This window comes from Vulpes lagopus, chromosome X, assembly GCF_018345385.1.
Source record: "Vulpes lagopus strain Blue_001 chromosome X, ASM1834538v1, whole genome shotgun sequence".
In the NCBI taxonomy this organism is placed as follows: Eukaryota; Metazoa; Chordata; class Mammalia; order Carnivora; family Canidae; genus Vulpes; species Vulpes lagopus.
The window spans coordinates 105,748,566-105,761,136 of record NC_054848.1 but is presented as its reverse complement, the minus strand read 5'-3'; the positions used below and the strand labels follow the sequence as shown (position 1 = coordinate 105,761,136).

General features: G+C 39.0%; 1 protein-coding gene across 5 annotated transcripts in view; it reads left to right on the top strand.

Annotated features, from left to right (window-relative positions):
* Window positions 1-12,571, top strand: part of INTS6L (integrator complex subunit 6 like) — a 57,198-nt gene that overhangs the window by 35,088 nt on the left and 9,539 nt on the right. For 2 of the 5 annotated variants that reach the window (XM_041741037.1, XM_041741039.1), the window contains exons 9-13: window positions 633-765; window positions 7,774-7,868; window positions 8,889-8,999; window positions 11,271-11,489; window positions 12,131-12,254. In XM_041741037.1, coding sequence (XP_041596971.1) covers window positions 633-765; window positions 7,774-7,868; window positions 8,889-8,999; window positions 11,271-11,489; window positions 12,131-12,254 — 682 coding nt within the window. Of the gene's footprint in view, window positions 1-632; window positions 766-7,773; window positions 7,869-8,888; window positions 9,795-11,270; window positions 11,490-12,130; window positions 12,255-12,571 lie in introns of those variants that run through there. The other 3 variants (XM_041741038.1, XM_041741040.1, XR_005985666.1) reach the window with 2 other exon arrangements.

Sequence of the window (12,571 nt, the reverse complement as noted above, 5' to 3'; positions counted from 1 at the left end):
TTGCTCTATCGGCATCATTTAGAAGAGAAAGTGCCTTCCAGATTTAGCCAAAGCTCAATCCTTGCTGCCTCCAAATAATTAATACCCATTCCTGGCTCATAATAGCCTACTTGATAAATATTTACTGGATGAAAAATGAATAAAAATGGGTAGGAGAATGGGGGCATCAAAAGGAAGCAGGGCAAGACTAATAGTATGTCAAGAGTAGTCGTAGGATGCTTTAAATGGGCTTTAATTTCGTAATTGCATGCCTTAGGCATGGGGCCATGTTCATTTTTCTCAAGTCTCCACTCTGGTCACCAAGTGTTCTTTTGAGAAGTCAGTTTGTTTTAATGGCTGGTATCACTTGGTGGAATTTCAGCCTTGATTGTCATCGTACTAACTAAGTCAGTATTTGGGTATTGTTGATGTGAGCCCATGGTCTCCAAATGGTTACTGCACAGTCCAGTCTCAGTTTTTTGTATAACCTATAAAGAATTGCAATTTGAACATCCTTTTTTAGTATGGCATATTTGGACATAACCTTAGACTAAAAGCACTACTGCCTTAGATATCATTTTGGAATGTTGCTGGATGTTTAGTTTCAGATAAAATCCTTATTGTTGTAACTGTGTATGACTTCATGTTCTCAGGTATTTGTTACTAGCAGTGGAAAATACAATGAACTTGGTTATCCATTTGGTTATTTAAAAGCCAGTACGACTTTAACTTGTGTGAACCTCTTTGTGATGCCGTACAACTACCCGGTTTTACTCCCTCTTTTAGGTAAGTAAAGTATATGCCTCTTAATCATCTTTAAAATACAACAGAAATGAAAAATAGGATAACGGGCTAAGCATTTTAAATGTAGCCAAAGAGTAATTGTTATCAGGATATAGAAAAGTCTATACATGGGTTTGGAAGGATGGAATTCACACACAGTTTTCTGTTCTGTTCGTTTTGTTGCTGTTGTTCTTTTTCGCATCACACAGAAGAGACACTTAACCTCTGGTGTGGCTTGTGACTCGTACTGCTCTTTAGACTGTGAGCACCACTGCTGCCATTCCTGGCACCCCCCACCCTCGCCCTGGGTTTCAAGAGACTTTGATTTTCTGTAGACTAAATTTGGACCAAAAATTCCATTTATTGAGGTTAATGCTCCAAGAATCTGATGGTTTTCTCCAGAAAATAGGGCTTCTCTGTGTGTGTGGTGGGGGAGGGTATTGGCTCACACTATTTCCCCCCTAAAAGAATCTCAAATGCTCTGGAGGCATCTGTGTTAGGCAAGTTAAGGAGCTTGGTATGAGAGTAAATTCTGCAGTCACTCTAATCATAAAAGCTGTGGTTTCTATGGTAAAATTCTACAAGAAATAGCTCTAGAAGCGGCTATTGAGATATCACTGAAAATGTGTGTAGAGATTTTTTTTTTTCCCATTGAATGAGCTGCGTCTGTTTGGAGCAATTTAGTAGTAAACCACATAGTATGCTTCCAGTTGTGCAGTTGGACTCACTTTTATTTGATGGGGTTTCTTTCTTCTTTCTTTCTTTCTTTCTTTCTTTCTTTCTTTCTTTCTTTCTTTCTTTCTTCTTTCTTTCTTTTTTTTTTTTGTTGGGGTTTCTTAATTCTTGCAAAAAGTTTCAACCTTACTTGAAGTTGTAATCTAGTCATTAAAAGCATAAGCTTTTTAGTGCTATAAATACTATTTGTACTAAATATGCTGAAAAAGCATTTCAAATTTTGCAAGTTAAGCAGGTTAAGAACTGGTCATCATAAAAAAAAAAAAAGAACTGGTCATCATAAATGTTAGCATGATTATTTCACATGTAGTCTACGGACTTTCTTTCTTAGTCCAATATAAAAATGTCCTCTAGGGGGCGCCTGGGTGGCTCAGTCGGTTAAGCGTTAGCCTTCTAGGGTCATGATCCTGGGGTCCTGGGATGGAGCCCAATTAGGGCTTTCTGCTCAGTGGGCAGCCTGCTTCTCCCTCTCCTTCTGCTGCTCCCCATGCTTGTGTTCTCTCTCTGTGTGTGTGTCACATTAAGTAAATAAAACCTTTTAAATAAATAAATAAATAAATAAATAAATAAATAAATGTCTAAAAGGCGATTGTCACTGATATAAAATATAGGTTATGTCTTTGAGATTAATAACGATACCAATAAAAAGTATCTATACTTTGTAGATTTGTTTATATGTTCAAATAAATTTATTATTTGTTAATTATTTTCTTAAATTTATTTTTAATGGGTGTAGTTGACACACCATATTTTTTTAAAGATTTTATTTATTTATTCATGAGAGACACAAAGAGAGAGAGAGAGGCAGAGACTCACGCAGAGGGAGAAGCAGGCTCCATGCAGGGAGCCTGATGTGGGACTTGATCCCGGGACTCCAGGATCACACCCTGGGCTGGAGGCAGGCACTAAACCGCTGAGCCACTCAGGGATCTCCAACACACCATGTTACATTAGTTTCAGATGTACACCATAGTGATTGGACAAGTCTATATGTTGTGCTGTGCTCACCACAAGTGTAGCCACCATCTGTATCACTATAACAATACTACTGATGACATTCCCTATGCTGTGCCTTTTATTCCCAGGACATATTCCTTCTCTAACTGGAAGCCAGTATCTTCCATGCCCCTTCACCCAGTTCACCCATCTCCCCAACCCCTCCCATCTGGCAGCCATCAGTTCTCTGTATTTATAGGTCTAATTCTGCTTTGTCTTTGTTTATTCATTTGTTTGTGTTTTTAGATTTCACGTGTGAGTGAAATCATATTGTTTTTCTCTTTCTCACTCTGACTTATTTCACTCAGCATATTAGCATCCATGTTACAAATGATACAATCCCATCCTTTATGACTTCAGTTTTCCCAACTATAAAGTGAAGGATTAGACTAGATAATTTCCACTTAAACTATTAATGACATTATTTTTCTATCTTTAAAGACTACCTTTTATTTTCAAATAATTGTAGATTCACATGCAATTGTAAGAAGTAATAAGAACACTGGTGTAGCCACCAGTATGGGGGAAGACAGTATGGAGATTCCTCCAGAAGTTAAAAAGGATACCTCCCTGGCTGGGAGAAGTAGGAGTTCCTCATAACTCCTCCCCATGTGGTCTCCACTAACACCTCTGGGGTGGAGGTGCCCTTATTTACCAAGGCAGTGGAAAAGTTCTATAGAACTATTATGGGCTGAATTCCAGGATCTCTTCTTTGGTCTAAACTCAGCCTGCCTTCCAAATTATGATATGAAAGTGCCCCTAACTAGAGTAGCTGGTCTCCCATTAGAAATTGAGATGTACAGTTCTTCACAAAGCAAGACCAGCCCTCTAAGCCTGGCCTTTGCTGGCCTTGTGGGTAATAGAGGTCAGATGTGGACACGGTGTAGTGGTTAAGAGGAAGCATTCAGTCCTCCCTTTGTCTAAACCTGCTGTGCCTAATAGCTACATGTTGTCCACTCACACTCCCCACTACTAGGTAAGGTCAACTCCTGGCACTGTCTTCTTGGTGACCTGGTAGTCTGTATTTCTTCCCCAAATGCCAAGTTCCTCTTCTCTCTGAGATGTTTTCTGTCACAAGAGGTACATGTGCCACATCTATCCCTGGTCCTCCTTAACCTAGGACACTGAGGATCCAACCCTACCTAGAGCATCACTATACCTCCGCAAACATCTCAAACCAGAAACCCCAGACACATATTTGATTCCTCCCTCGTCCTCAGCACCACACGTCTATCTGAGGGTCAATCCATCCTTGACTCAGTTCCCATTCTGCCCTTTGGCTTTAAATATCCATTTCCAGGCTTTTCTGTAACCTGTGTCTTTCCAGGAACATAGGGTTTTTCATACCCTCTGAGGCTGGAGGTCCTTGTGCCCCTGAATCCCAAACTTCAGTTTTGTGTTGAGTTCTGAAATAGACACTCTCAATATTTCCATCATTACTTTGCTTTCTGGGTTGTGTAGCCCCACAGCATTAAGAGTATGGACTATAGAAGGGCACCTGTGTGGCTCAGTCGGTTAAGCATCCAACTCTTAATTTCAGCTCAGGTCATGATCTTGGGATCATGGGATTGAGCCCTGAGTCAGGCTCCTCACTCTGTGGAGTCTGCTTGGGATTCTCTCACTTCCTTTCCCTCTGCCTACCCCCATCTCAAATAAATAAATAAATAAATAAATAAATAAATAAATAAATAAGTAAGTAAATAAGTAAGTCTTAAAAAAAGACTATGGACTGTAGAGCATAGATGGTTTAGTATGGATCCTGGCTCTGCTGTTTGCTAGCTTTTTGACCTTGGATAAGATACATACCCTCTCTGTGCCCTCATTATTTTATCTGTAAAACGGGAGTAATGATAGTATATATCCAAAGGTATTTAGTAGGGATTAAATGAATTAATGGAGTAAAATTGCAAATAGTAAATGCTCAGTAACACTATCAGCATTATTACTACTATTGTCATTAATATCTATGCTATTTCTATAGCTCTTGAAGGCACTGCTATTCCATATGAAGGACATTATTAAAGATGTAGAACAATTTTGCAGTTTGGTGGGCAGGGCATTTAGTAAAAAGACAAGTCACACGCACTTCCTAATGCCTGGAAACATCACTATATTACTGCATAATATAAATGTCCAAAAAGGTCATCCTTGTTTCTTTCCCCTTATTAATTCAAGATTTCCATCAAACGTAGTGAACAGAGGTTTAATTATTTAAGCACTAAACCTTACCTGGAAGGGATAAGTGAAGCTTGATTGGATCAATAAGCCATCATAAGAATCATGTCAGTAGGATGGTGACCAGAATATCACAATTGGCAAAAAGATTATCTCTCAATAAGGAAATTCTCTTTTTTATCAAGAACCAATAGGGCAACACATGTGGCTTAGCGGTTTAGCGCTGCCTTCGGTCCAGGGCGTGATCCTAGAGATCCGGGATCGAGTCCCACGTTGGGCTCCCTGCATGGAGCCTACTTCTCCCTCTGCCTGTGTCTCTGCCTCTCTCTCTCTCTCTCTCTCTGTGTGTGTGTGTGTGTGTGTGTGTCTATGAATAAATAAATAAAATCTTAAAGAACCAGTAATTACAGAAATTAAGGCATTTATGGCAACTTTTTTCCCCTTGACATACCATATTCAGTTCACCAATTTTTTAAAGATTATTTATTTATTTTAAAGAGACAGAGAGAGTGTGGAGGGAGGGGCAGAGGGAGAGGGAGAGGGCGAGAGAAATCCAAGCAGAAATTCCCACTGAGCTCAGCTGGGAGCATGGAGAGCTCTACGTGGGGCTTGATCTCATGACCCTGAGATCATGACCCGAGCTGAAACTAAGAGTCGGGTACCCAACTGACTGTACCACCCAGGTGCCCTTGTTTGTTTGTTTAATTAAGAACTGGAAAAAAAATAAGAACTGGAGATTGTGTAAGAAATAAAATTCAGCTCCATATTAAGATCAGTTTCGATCAGAAGAACAAAAAGGACATGGGCAAAACAATTTCTCAAAGCTCACTCTGCTGAGTGTGTGGCTGAGCCTGGAACTCAAACCCACGTCTCCCCTCACTTTTTTTGCAGCAGGAAAGGAGGAGAAAGTAATGAAAGGGAAAATATCAATAGTTTTCGAGGCGTGGGCAGTATCACTTTACTCTCCTACGCTCTGATATCCTTGCCTTTCAAATGTTGACTAGCTGAGTGTTTATGATATCTTCACTGTCCCATCCTCCTAATGTAGCCTAACACCATGGAAATAATTTCCTGCCCTATGGAGAATGTGACTCAAGCGGCTTTACCCTGGTGGCTCTCTACCCTTAATCTAGACTGTGAAACATTCTCTTTCTTCCTCCCCATTTCAGAAACCCCCAACAAGAAATAATTAGACTAAATGAGACTAATTGGTGGAGTCAGTGCAATCAGCAATTGTTTGAAATTGTAAGACTATTCTTAACTCTCATTATCAAATCTATTTATATCTAAATGTCTCCCAAGTCTTGTGGTATTTCCATTTGTCAGTTTCCAAAAATCTGCTTAATTCCCAACAGACTCCACGTAAAGACCCAAGTATAACAGCATATTTCCACTGACTCTCATTCCTTTCTGTCAAGATATGAATGGTCTTTAAAGGACCTGAGTGTTACAATGAGCCAGAAATCTCTTCAGATCTGTTTTCCTTTGTTCTTTCTATCTTGTACCAAAAGAACAAAGAGCCACATTTTATGACTTTGTAAATTCATTTAAATTAGTTTCGTCAGGGGTGAATAATTTATTATAGCAATAAAAGGAAGAAAATGTGTAGTTGCCTTTCTTAAGTAAAGTAATTCAGCATTTCAAAGAATAGGCCTATTTGTAGAGAAATTATGCATATGGCATAGGAATGGCTTTTGTCCTTGGAATAAAGCATTTGGATGTGTTTTGGATAAGAGCCAATGAAACCTGAAGAAATAAGATAGAAGATGAATTTCAAATGTCTTTGGCATTTATAGTGTGGCAGGTTCCTGTTGATGTCTGGTGATATCAATTTTGAATTCTTAGATAAGAAATATTTTTGTACCCTCAGAAGGAAATAATAACGTGTTTTGTAAATTTTCCTGTAGTGTATATAATGTATTTAGATTATTAAAACAATTAAATTTAAGTGTGAAAAAGGGAGAGGATATCTGCTTATTGAAGGACAATATCTTCAGTGGTATTAACACACATGGTATTCAAGAAACATAATTGTACAGAGTTTCAAACTTCAACTGAACATCTCCACTAGCCTTTTCTAGTGCCATGACCTAATTGTTAACTAATATTTGACAGAGCCAAAATTTGCCTCGAACTGCCTGACCACAGAAATGGAAGAAATGAAGTGAGTGTACGGGAATAGACTAATCAAAGTATAGGTAGATGATGGCGAATCTAAAGCATAATTTACAGCTCGCTGTCATTGCCTGGAAATTAGAGGCTTCGCTTTTGTTCTCATATACTTTGTGTAGTCTCTTTACAACACCCTCCATTTATTTATTTATTTATTATTGAGATATAATTGATATATAACATATTAGTTTCCTGTGCACAACATACTGATTCAATATTTGTATATATTGTGAAAAGAACACTGAGAACACCAGCTAACATCCATCATCATGCATAATCACAAGTTTCTTGTGATGAGAACTTTTAAGATCTGCTGTCTTAACAGCTTGCAAATATTCAACACAGCATTATTAACTAGAGTCACCAGGCTGTGCAGTACATCCTCAGGACTTATTCATTTTGTAATTGGAAGTTTGTACCATTTGACCACTTATCAGCCATTTCACCTACCCCTTATGCCTCCACCCTACCTCTGGCAGCCTCCAATCCGTTCACCATCTCTGTGAGTTTGGGTTTTTGTTGTTGGTGTTGCTTTAACACCCTCTATTTGAATGAAAGAAATATTTCACCAACCAGTGACCACGGATTCCCCCTCAGGTGAAAATTAGTATAGTAGTGTTACCAGTACGTAACAGGTCAGAAAGATATTTCACGTGGCTCAGAGTAAGCGCTTTAATATTATATTTGATGTAGCTTCACAGATGGAAGAGGAATATGTAACATGAGAATTTGGTGTTTTCTTTTCTAGAAAAATACTATATGTAATTTTGGTAAGTGGTACCAAAAACGACAATCGAATCAATGAAAGGTTCATCTGATGTGATTAAAACTTGAGCTTTCTAGGAAATGATACAACAGATGTGCGTTGCCTGATATAGATCTTGGAATTTAGGACTGGAATAACGTAATACTTTGTTTCGTTTTCTCTTACAGATGACTTGTTTAAAGTTCACAAGCTTAAGCCAAATCTGAAGTGGCGACAGGCTTTTGACAGCTACTTAAAAACTCTGCCTCCATACTACTTATTAGTATGTATTTAAGTGTATATATGCATTAACTGTATCAGTGATGAGTCTTGTCACCAGAAATGTCAGTGAACCAAAAACTTGACCCCTGAAATAAGCTTGATATTTTTATTGCTAAACATTTGTATTGCCATTGTCTTCTCGAATTATGTGTAAGTTATGTGTAAGAGCTTGGTGATGTCATGGCAGCACAAAAAAGAATTTTTCTTTATTTTATTTCCTATAACTGCCATGGTTATTTTTATAAGAAACACATCTATCTATGTTTTTCTTCTTAAAAGTAACCTTATGAAATTGGAATTTGGGGATTTAAGAAAAACAGGTCTGGATTCATGTGTGATATCAACTTCCCTTTTTAACTCTAGAAATTTTCAATATGGAGTTACCCTCTGAAACACCCTCTGAAGGCAGTATATTGACATACTATCTGTTAAATGTGTCCTAGACACAGCCTCAAGCAGGGGTGCTGGTTGGGGAGGGGAATCTAAAATGGAGGAAAAGCTACCTGGCCTCATGTGGGTTTTTACAATTTGAGAAAGATCGTCATGATGATTTTGAACTGGTCGCATAATCGTCACGACGATCAAAATAATTTTGGAGGTGGATGTAGCAAACTTTTAAGCCAAGTTTCTAGAGGTGAAAAGGCGGAATCTTAAATGGTACTATTGGTGTCACTGGGAGGAGAAATTGGGGTGCGTTAGGATTCACCATGGCAGGAGTGGGGTGCACGCTAAAATGCAGTATGAAATGATTTTATGACTTGGGAATTAAGACTGATGCAATTGACCTGTTTGAATTTGCTGTTTCTTGCTCTTCTTATCCCACTCTCTTCTGATTTTGTTACTTTCTGCTCCTTACTCCTCTGCTATATTCATTGCCACTTTTTAATGTTCCATGTTTGGTTTTATGTGCAGCACCTTGACTTCTAAGAAATGAATCATGTCCCTTTGCCCCTTATAACTGAACGTTGAGTATTTTAAGATTTATTCTATTCTTACTGTTGTGTATTTTGTTTCCTTATAGCCATTAAAGAAAGCACTAAGGATGATGGGAGCTCCAAATCTGATATCAGATAATTTAGATTGTGGACTTAGTTACAGTGTTATCTCTTACCTTAAAAAACTCAGCCAACAGGTAGTATTGGTAAAAACAAACAAACAAAAATCCTTTGCCCTCAGAAGTGCATTTCCTTCTTCTTTAGTGTAATTGTAATTTTTTCCAATTAAATGTGTATTATTTCTCCACTTTATGGATTAGTAATAATGTGATACTCTCTGACTTCTAGCTTCACCATTAAACCGCAGTTAAGGGTCTGTCAGTGTCATTGGATGCTGTGCCATCTTTCCTTTCATTTGCCAGTCTGTGTTATGCACAAGCTGGTTGATATCTTGTGGCCTGAGAGGGGCAGAGGCTTAGTAAAATTATTTAGCGGGTCACATTTTGTCTCTTCTCAACCTTGTGCCTCCGCAGGTCACATTGGGCTAGAGCATCCCCCCTTTCCTAGGTCAGCACACTGAGGCATGGTGTGATTCAACGTCTTGCCTGAAATTTGTTTTTAGGCAATACATATCCAGATGCTTTTGCTTGGAGACGGGGAGATGAGACCAGTGTTCTCACGCTGGAGGGGGATAGGCCCTAAGGGGACCTGAAGAGTGGAGCTCAACCTCCTCTCTTCTTGCCCTCCATCTGTTCCTTTATACCCCCACCTCATTTACCATTATTCACCTTGTCCCTGCCCCTCTATGAGTACCTCATCCTCCACTCACCCCTACTTATCATACTTCTCACCTCTACCTAGCCCATTCTCGCAGGATGGAAATGTTTGAGAACTACCGAGGTAGAGATTTACTGCCACACGAATGTGTTCATGTGATAGGACCAATTAATGCAGCCTTTTAACTTTCTTCTTCTGCACAAGGGTAGTTCCAGGTAGGGAGCAGTACTAGCATTTGCAGTGACTATCAGGCTTCAAGTTAGCTATGTTTGGAAGTTGGCCTGTAGAAGACAGATAGTAGTAAGCAAAAGGGTGTCAGATTCCACTAAAGAACCAAAGTGACTCCACAACTGGGAACGCTGACACACCTTGCTAGGAGCTGGCACACGCAGAAGGATGGTCTGGGGCTTACCAGCTCCTGACTGGCCAGCATGCTCATAAATGCCAAAGAAATTGCTCATAAATGCAAACCTTAGACTTCTGGTCTACCAAGTGTCCCCATGATCCCCCTTTCCTCTCTGCTGATAGATTTTTGTTGTTGTTAATGTTTTGTTCTGGTTATTGATTGATTGATTGACCTGTTGATTTATATCTATTTTTTATTTGATGTCTACTGTAGGCCTTTAAGGCTGTGTCAGCAGGGTATGGCCACAAGGAAGAATAGTGAGCAGAGTGGAAATTCATGCAAGTTCTGGGACCTTCTGGGACACGTTGCTTATGTGGTTTTCCAAATGAAATTTTGAGACCACTTCTGGAAACAGACCCTTCATTTGCTCTTATCCCTTATTTCAGGACTTTTTTTTTTTTGAGAAAGATAATAAACGTGTTTAATTCCAATCATAGTGAGAGTTTAGTGCATATTTCTGACCTAACCATAAGAAACTCAGAATTCTTTTGGGCTTACTGGGCATTGGTGGAATTCCTTCTTTTAGAGAAAAAGAAAAGATTATTACTAATTTATAATCGCTCCAATTACTAATTTAATTACTAATTTAATAACTATGTTGCCAGTGTTCCTTGATCCATCTCAGATGTGTGTCAATCATAAAATATGCCCAATATATTCCTACAATACCCTGTCAAGCAATCTTTATCAATGTGGTTTAATAGTGTCTGTTAAGAAAAATTTTTTGTAAGTTAGCTAGAAACTTACTGAGTACATATTACACATTATTTACGTGGTAATGTTTGTTAAATTGAGCATTACTTTTTTGGGGGTGGTCCTATATAAGAAAACAACTGTTTAAGTTTTTACAGATGTAATGCCAAATCTATGTAATCTGAAATTTAGCACTCATTTACATTTAGAAATCCAGAGTCCTAAACCTTTCTGTCTGGGTCTGAAATAAATATGTTGACTTAGACTAGATTTTAAAGCAACAAAATATGCTTTTAAATGTCTATGAATGGAATTCTTATCCACTATTTCCATTCTCTCCATGATTTGATCATAATTTTGACACTAGATGAGAAAAAAAATGTACCAAGTTATTGACCTTTCTAGCCACCCCCTCCCTGTTTGCTGTGATAGCTCAGAGAAGCACAGGGCAATGTTTAATTATCAGTTTTTCTGTAATTTACAATTGAAAAAAGTATTCTGTGGGGTTCTTAAAGTATTACCTTTCTTAATTAGTGAAAACAACAGTGATGCTATAGGCCTTTTCTTAACATACTATGTACTTTCATTTTAGACCAAACTAGAGTCAGAACGGATACTAGCATCTGTGGGGAAGAAACCTCCCCAGGAAATTGGAATCAGAGTGAAAAACCATTCTGGAGGTGGCGTGTCCTTGACTCACAGTAAAAATTTTAGAAAACTCTTGAAAGAAATCATAGGGGAAACTGCACCAAGACTGGCAGAATTGAATACCAAAGAATTTGCTGGCTTCCAAGTAGGGCTCTTAAACAAGGTAAACTGCCAGAAATAGTTCTTATTTGTTTGAACTTGTCTGATGTATTTATGTCGTATTACTTCAGTTTTGAAATAATCACGATCCTGTTTTGGACTTTGTGGTTATTGATGTGGACCAGTCTAGGAATTGTCCTGCAAGTAGCTGCCACTGTGGAATTAAATGTACAAGATACATTTGGTGGGGAGTAGGGTGGGGGGTAATGTCTGTAAAGGATAAAGGGGAGAGAGGACAGGAGTAGGCAGGGAGAGCCTTCAGGCCATACTGCTGATCTAGCACCTGTGAGAGGACAGAACAAGGCAGAGGATTGCGTATGAAGAGTCTCGGGCAGCAGTGCAGCTGTGAGACAGTCTTGGCCAGGCCCATGGGAACCTCTGGCCCCACAATTTCCCGTAGAGGAGGTCCACTTGGGGCAGAACTGGCCAGGCCAGTTGACATACTTGGAAAAGGGTATTCTCAGTGGTTTGAATACTTTGTGGGGGGCGTATGAGAATTCAGAACAAATTTGCCACTGGAAGAGTTCTACTCTAGTTAAGCATTGAGTATCCCTCTCTTCACTATGATTTTCAGAGAGTTAAGAATTACACTTCTATCTGAAAAGCCTCAGGAAGAACTGAAATTATTTGTTCCCTTTCAAATAGGATTTGAAACCCCAGACGTACAGAAATGCTTATGACATTCCGCGGAGAGGTCTCTTAGACCAGTTGACCAGAATGAGATCCAATCTGCTGAAGACACACAAGTTTATTGTGGGACAAGATGAAGGTAAATGAACAAAGAAGTAGTTTTTGTTGATTAGGAAAATGTCAAGCCCTGATTTACATGGAGGTGTTACTGCCTAATGGGTAGGCTATTCAGTCATATTTTAAGGCTTAGGATGGCCATTTTCATTGAACCCTTACACTCCTCAGGCACAAGTTGGTTGTTCTTGGGTTTTAGGGGAGGTGTGCATTAATCTGCAAGCGTAAGACACCACCCATGCTTCAGCTCCTGTAAGCCTCAGAACAGTCCCATGAGAGAGATACTGTTTTTATGCCCATGTTATGGATCTGGGAATGGAGAGTGAGCATTTTTTCTTAGTT